The 12,196-nt window shown below is 36.0% G+C and overlaps 1 protein-coding gene across 1 annotated transcript; it reads left to right on the forward strand.

Annotated features, from left to right (window-relative positions):
• Positions 1-3,040: 3,040 nt before the first annotated feature.
• Positions 3,041-5,412, forward strand: cited2 (Cbp/p300-interacting transactivator, with Glu/Asp-rich carboxy-terminal domain, 2). The gene is made up of 2 exons (XM_052586720.1): positions 3,041-3,258; positions 3,456-5,412. Exon 2 carries the CDS (start codon positions 3,460-3,462, stop codon positions 4,132-4,134), a length of 675 nt encoding a protein of 224 aa, XP_052442680.1. The 5' UTR covers positions 3,041-3,258; positions 3,456-3,459; the 3' UTR covers positions 4,135-5,412.
• Positions 5,413-12,196: the final 6,784 nt, after the last annotated feature.

The raw sequence follows: 12,196 nt of genomic DNA on the forward strand, positions 1-12,196 counted from the left end.
TATGAACTTAAATTTGACTGTGGACAAAACTGACACATTCACCGGTGTTTAAGTTACTATTTGAACAAATAATAACGATAACATTTCAAATTATCACTCACAAATGGAATCATACTATTTACTTAGAAAAAAAAATATTTTTATTTTAGAGACGTTCAACTTCTACTGTCACCTCATTAGGATGATGCTCAACTATTTAACTTTGTAATTTGTTAAATGTATTGTATCGCAACTCAGAACAGCTCATATTATTGCTAAGTGTTGGTATAAATTACATGTGCATGAAAAATATGTGACACGGGCAATGTAGTGTAAAGTATCACCAACCCTGTTTATCTCAATCAGTGCATGGTGTTAATGGGTGTTCGAGCACGCACACTGCCTTTAAAAACCTGTGAAACGTGATTCCATGTTTTGCTCACTCTTGCCGTGAACAGAAATAGCCGCAATGAGGTAATGTGTGCAGCGGTGTTGCTCCATGCGCGCGGAAGGCGATTGGTCGCGCGCTTCAGCTCCACGTTTTGCACGAGCCCAGAGCCAGACTTTTGCGGCAAGCCGTTTCAACATTTATCCATTCCACGTAATGTCTATTTGCATTTACATTTAGGCATTTTTTTTTTTTGCATATGCTTTTATCCAAATCGATTTACAATTCGGGGATACATTAAGCAATTCTTCTTAAAGAGGCAAACAGACACAGGAAGAGCTTGTAATACCAAGTTCTACACATTGTTCAAATGAGTACAAGCTAGAAAGAGAAGAAATAAATAAAGAAAATAGATTGCCAGGGATTCATCTTTTTGGACAGGGGTGTGAAGGTCATTCCACAAGCCAAGAATGGTGAACTAGAATGTTCTGGAAAGTGATTTGAGCCTCCCTGTGATGGTATCATGAGGCGTTGCTCACTATAGCGGAAATAGAGGGGTCCTGGGCTGTTCTATATGCTAGCATCAAAGTCTTGAACTTGATGCAAGCTGAAACTGGTAGCCAGTGCTATTTACTAGTTCATATTTTAATTACTAGTACACTGTAAAATATTGTAAATAAAACAAAGATTGTTGAAGTATGTTTTACAATAAAACACTAGTTAAGATTTTCTTCAGAGTTTCATGTTCATTCAGTGTGTTACTTGCATTTCTTTTACTGTTATGCATGGTTCTTTTTTTTTTTTTTTACTGTTTACTTGCTTTTGTTTACCAAATTTATTTCAGTGTAAGTAATAGTATGTATAACTTTTTTTACTAGAAAGGTCTACTAGTAAGCTACTTATTTAATAGATACTACTACTAATTTCAGTACTGATTAGTATCTATTGAATTTAGTTTTGTTACATTAAAATTTATTCTAGTTTCTACTATTTATTGATTAGATAAATAATTAGAAAGCTTGATACTTTTCACTGGGCCTATACTTTTTATCTCACTACTTACAGTAGATTTTTTTCAAATTTGGGGGTGTTTACACAACACAATTTTCAACTAAAAACTGTTTATGTGTTGTGATCATTCATTTACACAACAAAATCGATTTGGCTGCATGAAAGTGCAAGTTTTCAAAACTGATACCATTATCGTCTAAGTGTAAACTTCAAAAATGTGAATTTGTGATATTCAATAGGCTGTAGTGTTTCTCTTCTAAGTGACATCGCATGCCTGGCATGCATAATATACAGCATTCAATTGCTGCTACACTGAATAAGAAATAATAGTATAGAAAACGTGGTCGCAAACAATTACAAAGAAACAGCAAGTAACACACTGAATTTTTAAAGTTGAAATTTAAAAAGGATTGTAAACATAATCATAAACATAACTTACATCTTGTAAAACATAAAATCATGTGAATTTTTTTTTTAAGGTGTAGGAATACTGGATACCTATCAATACCTGTCTGATATGAGACAGGTTCAGTACAAAACATAAAATTTAACCCTGAAGGGACAACTATAAACCTGCTTTCCTGAAAGTAGTTAAGACTTTTAGTTAATACTAATAATTTTTACTTTCTCTTTGGAGTGTTACAAGCTCTTGGTGCATAAAGATCTGTAAAGTTGCAAAGACTAAAGTCTCATATCCAAAGAGATATTCTTTAAAAAAGTTAAGACTCGTCCACACCCCCTTAAAATGGCTCATTCTAACACACCCAAAGACATTTTTTAATGCCCAGATGTTCATGCAAAGAAAGTTTAGCTTAGCTAAACTGAGTTTAGCTTTTATTCTCATTGTAGTATTGTTGTTGCCACTACCACCATGTCGTATGGACACTATGTGTTTCACTGTGAAAGCACAACTACTTTTTTTGGCCTTGCAAAAGAGGATGATATCTGCTTTGTCATGCCTGGAGATGCTTCAATGCTGGTCACTGAGGAAATACATCAACTTTCCACTGTGGATCGCCGGATCGGCTTTCACTGTGGACGAAGCAGAGTCCAGCCTGGGGTAATCACATGTGGTTGCTGCAAGCCCAATGGATGCTCCTTCATAGAATCTGCCAGCCACGCAATTCTCAAGCCCGCCCACCGCTGCTCACTCTAGCCAGCCTCTGCTCACTCTAGGCCCATTTCATTAAGAAACCGAAACTACTTTGGCCTTCCAAAAGAAGGACATGACTATAAATCATTTTTATATAACGTTTATAATTGGTTTTATGTTTATGTCTCGTCGCTCCGGCCAGACAGGGCATCACAATATGTTAAGGGGCGTAACATTTCCGTCACACGCTTGAGGAATTCGTCAAATCACAATGCACTGGATAGCTGACCAGTCAGAGCACACCTTGCTTTTCAGACCGATAAAGCTTGTAAAAATTGACACATTTCAGAAGTCGGGGCATAGAAGAGAAACAATTATGTACAGTATGTAGAAAATAATGTGTTAAACTGCATAAGCACATTTCATTACACCAAATACACCAAATAATGTTATTTTTAGCAGCATCATATGACCCCTGTAATTTAAGAGAAATAGCCTACATGATAAATCGGCTTGCCACAGCCGTGAATGTAGTCAGATTGAAGGTTGGCTTTGCTCCGCCCCTGGCTTGATTGTATATGAGTGCTGACCGAGAAGCATGCAGCAGTTTTTTTCGTAATGTTTTTGATGCGGAGGCTGGCGCTGAATACAGTCTGTATTTGGAGGGCATACGCTTTTATTGACTTGGATTAGGAGGGATTGTAAACTCTTTCATCTCTGGGATTGTCAGTTACTTTTCGCTGTTGCCGACTGCTGTGCAACGCACTCAGCAGATTCAAGCAGAGAGGTAAAGGTTACAAAGTTTAGCCTGCTTATGAATGCTCATGACAGTTAGACCCGTGTGTGTTTAATCGTGCATATTTCAAACAAGCTTCGTTTCAATGTTAAATTGTTCCTAAACTAAATCCTAGTGCCCTCTAACGATCTTTTGACACTATATGTTTAAGCAAATCGCCGTATTAACTTTTGCAAACTATTTTCTAGTGGAATGGTGGACCGCATGATGGCAATGAACCATGGACGTTTCCCAGATGCTGTGAATGGGCATCAGCACTCCGCTCGCAGGATGGGAATGGGACAGTTTCCCAACGCGCTTCCCCAGCAGCAGCAGCAGCATTATAACGTTATCATGGGAGATCACATGCATTACGCGGGAGGGAATGTAAACGCAAACCACGGGATCCGACATTCCATGGCCTCTGGGAATAATATAAACGGAGGAATCCCCAATGGCAACTTGCCTGCCCGCTTTAACTCCCAGTTTGTCGGACAAGGGCAGCAGCTGGCTGCCAGTATGCAGTTGCAGAAGCTCAACACGCCTTACTACGGTCACCACACGCATCCTTCCCATCATCACTATTACATGCACGAACTGCACCCCGCCAGCCACCAGTTAAACGGGACAGGACAGCAGTTCCGAGACAGTAACGCCAAGCAGAACACGTCTGGGGTTCCTCTGGCTGGCCACCACATGCCTGCAGCAATGCTGCCCCCCAACGTTATCGACACGGATTTTATTGACGAGGAGGTCTTGATGTCACTGGTGATAGAAATGGGTTTGGACCGAATAAAGGAGCTGCCAGAGCTCTGGCTGGGACAGAATGAGTTTGATTTCATGACAGACTTCGTTTGTAAGCAACAGCCCAGCCGAGTGAGCTGTTAATCTCACCTTTTCTGTTTTTGTTCCTTTTTTTTTTGCTTTGTCCTTTTTTTTGAGAGACTGATATTACTGGTGTGTTTTCCTAGATCCATAAACCACAGGGTTCCCACAGTCCTGGATACATCAGGGAGTTTCAAAAGTTTGATTTCCAGGCCTGAAAAGGTCATGGGGATTCATTAAATTTGTAAAAGTTCATGGAAATTTGTTTAGTCAGTATCAATATTTTATTTTTTTGATTCCATTGACGTAAAAAAAAAAATAATGCAATCTTTATAATTTTTTAAACCCTTCAGATCAATGATGACTGGAAAAAGGGGAAATCATTCAAATTCATTAGTTAGAAAGTGTGGGAACCCTGAAACCCGAATGATGAACCCACTAAACAGCCGTGGAAGTACTGTTCATGGGTAAACTATCATCAGCTGGTTAATGCCATTATGTAACAGAAATGGATTTGTTTTGCATGAGGATGGTTTGGACACCTAGCAGTCATGCTATGCATCACATACGTAGGGGCTGGAGAGTGAGAAATGCAAAAAAATCCCCGAAAACTCTGTTCATATCTGTTCAGTATTAATGTAGCAGACAAAATACAAAAAAAAAAAAAAAATCATGTTTTGTTCCTTCAGACACTTTTAACATGAGACCTCCAGTGATATCAGATGTCAGTGAATGCATATTCTAAATAATGTTGGTGGTTATGTGACATGATTGTAGATAATAGTGTGTAATTGTCTCAATCAGCAATGTACTATAAACTTTAGTGGCCATATTTACCAGATTCCTGTGCTGCTCAAAGATTCACTGAACTGTGAGCAGATGCTTCAAGTTGTTCTTCTCTCCACACTTTCTACATCTACTCAGGCCCATGTTGCCTCCATGATGCTTGTGTGTATATCAGAGCCTAAAACATATACGGATGTGATATGAATGTGAGCGGGAGTGTGCATTTGCCAGCTGCTCTATATGCTTAATTGAGTACAGTGTATCGGAAAGTCCAGAAAAAGACCTGACCTTCCGATCCTGAATGTCATAGTCTGGAATGTTGTACAGGAAGGGAATGTGGAAATATCCCAACACAGAAGAGTTTCATCTTCATTGGTTTTCAAAAATAGATAGACCACTGTGCTTATTATAGTATGCGGTACATGGCAATACTACTGTGTTGAGGCTTTCTAGGAAAGTTTTACAGTATTTTTGTATATTTTTAGAAAAAAAAATGTTAATTTATTATATTTTAATTTGCAAACATGAATAAAGCAGCAGAGGCTCATTACTGAAGTCAATGCCCTGTTCTTTTGGTTGTCAGCATCATTTATGATTCCAAATTTGAATTATGATGTTCTATTCATGTCAGTTTTACAATTAAAGTTCTGTTCTAATCAACATAATGCAATGCTTTTGTTGTAACATAATAGATCTGTATATGCAGCGAGTTTCTTTTTAACCAACACTTTGTCAAGCAAATTGGTTTAAGCATGTTTTTAATTTTAATTCTTAACATTTAAGTGAAAGTGAACAAATATCAAGCATTTATTTAGCAAATAATGTCTTTTTATAGCCCTCTCTTTAAATTAAGTCACTTTGGGCAATTTCTGTCCATGTCTTGTTCTGGTAGAAAATATGCACATTTGAAAAAGCTCACTGTAGATGTGTATTAAAATGCAAGAGCAAGTGCTGGGTAAAGCGTCCAGTTTCACTGCATGAATAATTATCATGCAAATAGGTAGCATTCAGCAGAGTTTGTCCTGCAGTGAAATTGAAGCTTCTAGGAATTGTCAGCTTACTAGTGCCAAACACAGTCTAAAAACCATCAAGGGCTGATAGACTGAGCATTAGCATAATTTGGAATTCAAGATATACCGAAGTGGGAAATGAGAGCTCATCCTCATCCAGAACTGTATTTAACAATGATCTCAAACGTTCTTCCAGAGTTATATGTAATGCAATATGATTATGCAAATGATGATACATTTCAGTGTGCATCAGGAATATTAAGTGCTGATGAAATAAGTGTCTAAGTATTTTAGTCATGTCTAAAAGGTCTACATTTTTGTATAAAAATCACCCAAAAATGGCCAAATTCGTTACTCACTCTGTCATTTCAAACTTAAAAAACTTCATTTAGATATTTAAGATATTTTGAATGAAACCCGAGAGGTTTCTGTCCCTAGAAAATCCAGGTAACCAAAACTTAGAAGATCCAAAAGGGTCATAAAGGCTCAAAAATCTAATCCATTTATGGGTTTGGAATGAGATGAGGATGAGTTAATGATCACAGAATTATTATTTAATTCATTTTTTAGTGTGTTTGGGAGGGGGGGGGGGGTGAACTATCCCTTTAAGATCAAGTATGTTCCTTTCATTAAAAGTGCATCAGCATTTAAAAATACAAATTAAAAACATCATAATATTAAGTACTAGAAAAAACAAACCACTTTTGATATACTCTTACATTATCTTAAGTCCCTTATTGAATAAACATTTTGTTCAAATGATGCCACTCTAATTCTAATTTCAGTGCTTCCCTGCGGTGATATTGACTTATAATGGATGTTCCCGTAATGCCATTTTTAATAGCAGAAGCCAACAGGATATCAACAACCTCTTGCTCCCCTGCTAAATGTGGAGCAGACCTTCAGGTAAAGAGCCTGTGGAGTCAAACTGTGTTTGCTTGATGGCTAAGTTCTCAAGTTCCTTCTTTCATTAGTTCTTGCAAAGGCAATTATTCAGAGCACCATTATGTATCCATTACAGCAAGTTAATTTGAAAAGAATTTTAAACACAGCTTATATCAATAATTGAGACTAATAACAAGGAAATGTCAAAAGACTCCCCGATGAATTTAGCAGAGAATATGCAGGCACACGTTCTTCTTCAAGGTCTGCTGTCCTTCAAATTTTTGGCAGAGGTTCAAATTATGCCTCTTTATTCAGAATTAAGCAAAAAAAAAAAAAAAAGACAGAGAGAGAGAGAGAGAGAGAGACTCGTGGAGTTGGAGTAGAGTTAAAACCATCTTATTTGCGACAAGGGAAATTACATTTACAGAGCAGGGCAGAGAAGAGTAAGAATGGTAATTATGGAAACACATAGGCATCGCTATTGAAAAAGGAGGAATGGAAGTGCAATGCCAAATGTCCCAGCGAATTTCTGTCTTCAATAAGAAATCAATTTTTGGGAAATAATTTGACTGTGTCAGATATACCCTGCTCACAAATTTAATGAATGATTACATTTACGTAATCAATGATCTGTAGCATATGAATTTAAACGATTACAAACATCTTTCACACTCATAGAGACACTTAACCTTTAAAGAGAGTAAAACTATAGTACTACAGCTGCCTTGCTCAAGGAGATACTTGCACACCACTGAACCTTCTGAGCCAATCACCAAAGCTGTAAATGTCATCTGACAACACACATAGTCCCAAACCCATCACTAATGACTATCTTGAACTGTGAAAGGCTGCAGCAGAATGTATATTGAATTATATTATATAAAAAAAACTGCTTGACAGATGATTCTGGAGCACTAAATTAATGTTTTAGAATGATTTCGGAATGATCATGTGACACTGAAGACCTTGCCATCACATGAATATAATATATGTTAAATTATATTTAAACAGTTATTTTAAATCATAATAATATTTCACAATATTACAGTTTTACTGACTTGGTAGCAATGAGAGAATTCTTTCAAAAACTTTTAAAATAGATTTTACTGACCCTAAACTTTTGAACCATAGTATAAACATTCTGCCATTTAAAAAGTTTCATTGAGATATACTTGTGTTTTTAAATGGCCATTAATGTGAACAGATGCTTTATAGTAAAAAAAATCTACCCGCAGGGGCTAACTAGACCATGTTAGTATCCTGTCAAAATTTTGACCTTTTGTTCTTGATCATGTTCCTAAATATTATTTCCAGTGTTAAATGATCACTTATGTATTTCTTTTGTTAGCCTATCTCAATCATCCTCCTAACACAGTCATGACACTGAACCACTGTGTAGAACATTCTGTCAACAGGCAAACGCTATGACACTGATTTGGATTGTGACATTGTTTAATATACTAAGTGAGAGTCATTATAACAGGCTGTCAGTGGAGGTTCTGCTCTGCTGCTCAGAGGTGAATTTCAAAGCATCGTGTTTTTACAGCTTAATGCACTGCCGTTACTGCAATGCATGAAAAAGCTTTGGACACTTACATGGGCCCTATCAATATATCCATTTACATGACACGGCTATGAGTCAGTCTGTGATCATGCCACTTTAGGGGCAAAAGAGGTTTTTTTTTATTTATTTAATAAGGCTTCATAGTCATTGCTGCTGTTGACGTCTTCCTCTGAAGTGTAAATGTTCCTTTCTTCTTGCTTAGATAAGCACTCATGTTGAAGAGTAATTATTTTTCCAATTTCCTTTTCCTAAAGGAAATAAATAGTTGGCTACTTGTGAGCCAGCAAATTAATAGGAATAGATTTTATATGTGAGATGATCAAGAAAAGAAGTAAAAAGGGCAGCGATATAAAAGAACCTGTCGACATCAAATGAAAGATAAATAACAAATGAGGTCTTTTTTTATTTATCTATTTATTTTCCCTGTCCAGCAAATTAAATGGAGAGCAAATTGAGACAAGCGTAACCCCATTCATCTCTCATCTGTCGCCATCTAGTGTTGAGAACTCACAATTGTCACACATTGTGCTTAAAGTCTGCGATCAAACCAGCGTTAGAGAATTTATTAAGAACTCAAACATTGCCATTAAAATTCGCCCAAGATGATCTCACGTCAACAACTGTTGAATTTTTAATTCTCGTTCACAAAGACCTTTGTTTCGTTTTTGAATGAATCGACGCGATCACAACTAATTTGTTTTCTCACACAGCAGTTCAATAAAGAATCAATTAAAGTTGAGTCACTTATATTTTAGGCACAACATTCACCAGTTCCACAATACTACTTTGTATCCTTCGCACATTTAACGAAAATAGGCCTATCCAAAAAAAGAAGACATGGTTGAATTGAAGTTGCGTTCCAGAATGAATCAGCGCCTTTGAACGAATCTGTGAATGAAGGATTTAAAATGAATCACTTATAAAACGGTCTTTTGTCGCCACCTATTGGAGTAACTATAAAAGGATCCCAGTGCTGGTGCTGTTGATGAGCTGTAGTGACAAACATTCATTTCAGGGATGCAAACTATTCTGGCCTTTTTGAATTGCGCAGATTTTCATGCCATTTAGGCCTACATTTATTTTCAGCACAGCTACATAAGTTAACAGTGAATGTTTGTATATCGTTATATTTTTACGTGTCTAAGAAAATGTAATAAAATAAAATAAAAAAAAACCCTATAAGAATATAGGCTAATTGTCTTCATTACCATTCTCTAACTAGAACATTGTAAATACGAAGACTTTCGCTTTCAAGTGCCGTGAATATTAAATATAGTCTATTAATAAATAGCCAACTTTAATATTTAAATGTAATTTATTTCTGTGATCAAAGCTGAATTTTACTGTGACTTAAATCAATTTCATGCAACCTTGTTGAATAAAAGTATTATTATTATTTTGTTATTATTTTATTATTCTTACTCCTGACTTGGTGATGTAGCCTATGACTTTTTCCACAAAAAAATATGAGACAGCACAACTGTTTTTAACATTGATAATAATTTATAAATGTTTCTTAGGCAGAAAATCAGCATAATCATTTCTAAAGGATCATGTGACACTGAAGAATGTTAAAAATTCAGCAGTGATCACATAAATAAATATTTTTTTACTATACATTTCCATAGAAAAACAGCTATCCTAAATTGTAACTTTATATATTTCACATAGGCTATTGCTGTTTACAATATTGTTCATCATCATAAAAGTTTTCAGCATAAAAGATGCTTGTCAAGCAATTAAAATACACAATAAAATAGTCCATATTCTGCACTACATTTCAAGTCTTCTAGAGTAGAGCAGAGCAATGTTATATGGACTGATATTAGGCATATAAATTTAGTGATATTAATCTGTATGTGTAAAAGAGATGTAAAAATATTAATTACAATTTGCCATACAAAGACAAATTATAATTTAAAGTATAACAGCCATTCACTAATGTTAATAATAATAATAATAATAATATTTGTTTATTATTTTTATTTCTGTATTGTGTTATATTTGTATGTTAGTAAGTGGTGTTAAAAATAGCTCTAATGAGCTGGTGGGTTTATGGTGTGGTGGGCCGCTCTGGGACACTTTTTAGCCCCAGTCCGCCCCTGGCTGTAGCTAAACGCACTTGAAATGCTAATTCAAGCATCAAAACGAACTACTATAAGACTTAAATGAAACATAACTGAAACTAGTACCCATGAGTTATTAAACTTTAGTTCATAAGTAATAAAATGTAAGATTTGTTGTTTGTACATTACCGCATTCTTCAAAGAAGACTGGGTGCAAATTGTGTTAAAGTCATCACAGAGGGATGTTGGCTGTTGTAATTGCCTTCACTGTGGGAATGTTGGTTGTGCTCATCCCTAACAGTCAGCTCTTAGTCCCCGGTGCTTTCCAGCTTCTATTACTGTGAATCCAGACACCTCCTCTAGCCTGCATTGCAAGGAGATACTGTAACCTACAAACAAGTCAGTGACATCTAATGTCAGGAGAGCTGCTGGATTGTGTCTTCTTGAGAGCATGAGGAGAAATCCTCTCTGTTAGCTCATGCTACATGCATGTGTGACACATATTTCCATCACATGCTGCTCCATCTCTGGCCTGTGAATAAAACACAAGCTAAAAAATACAATATTCACATTCCTCAGAGAGATCTGTATTTCACTTCCATTTTTCATATGGGATTCCTTGAAATGCTTATTCACTGACCTGATTCATTTGCATTTTTATAATGAGATATTTGATGTTTAACTTATATGTTATCTAATTTTGTGATATGTTAAAAAATAATACACAGGTTAAAATGAACTTAAATCAGTAGTATTACTACCATGTGTATCAGTAAGTGTTTTTGTCTTGTTTTCCTAAAAAATGTACAGGAAAAATTTATGTTTTTATTTTCTACAGTTTATTACATAAAACAAATGCAAATTAATGCATATAATAAATATTATTTGATGTAATAGCTGTTTTAAGGAATTTAAGATAGTAAAACTGTCAAAGGGTTTATCTTTTTTATCAACACAGATAAAAGCATATTGAATAAAGCATCAAAACTTAAATTATGTTCTTTCAACTGAAAAACTGATGTTGCACTTTTTTCCAATTATTTACGGGATATATGGATATCCCTGTCTCTGCAACACAGTCCAAGGATCAGAGTGTTTTTGACAGCACCTGGAGAGAAAAGAGAGCGAGGCAGGAGGAGACGTGGACAGATCTGACTTAATTTGACTGCATGAGTCAGCAGCTCATTTAGGAGGGCTCTCAAGCCAAAAAGAAATAAAATAAAATAAAATAAAGTGCTATATTCTGTTGTGACTTTGTCAAAAGAGTCCTATGTCATGGAAAACATGAAATGAGCAGTCTGGAGAAGTATCACTTATTCTTACCAGTTCATCTGTGCCTATAACCTGAAAACTTAAAAGGCCAGAAACATTGCTCAAGTCCTTGTAACATGCTGACAGTTGCTGCGAAACATGACTCAAGGTTAAAGAGAAGTTTATCAAAACACCCATGCAAGAGACTCTCAAAGAACAAGGACGTTACAAGCATTAATTGAGATGCAGGGGCTGAGAGAAATAATTAAGCCTGGAGCCAGTGTCAGAGTCATTAAAAAGATTCCCTAATAAAAGCTAAAGAGGGTGAGGATTATCAGAGAGAGACTAACCCGGTTAAGACTATCGCCCACCACTCTTTACAAATCCTCAGCATGACCCTGAAACACTTTAGACTCATTTGTGCTTTTAGTAAAAGCTATTGCAAATAGCAAAGTCATGATTCCGATGTCCAAATTTGCTAATATCAGTGTGTAAAACCGCATTAGGTCAGACATTTAAGACTCCATGATATTGTTTGATGAATGGGTTTGTGGCCGCGTTTC

The sequence above is a fragment of the Carassius gibelio genome, chromosome B20 (assembly GCF_023724105.1).
Source record: "Carassius gibelio isolate Cgi1373 ecotype wild population from Czech Republic chromosome B20, carGib1.2-hapl.c, whole genome shotgun sequence".
NCBI classification, from domain to species: domain Eukaryota; kingdom Metazoa; phylum Chordata; class Actinopteri; order Cypriniformes; family Cyprinidae; genus Carassius; species Carassius gibelio.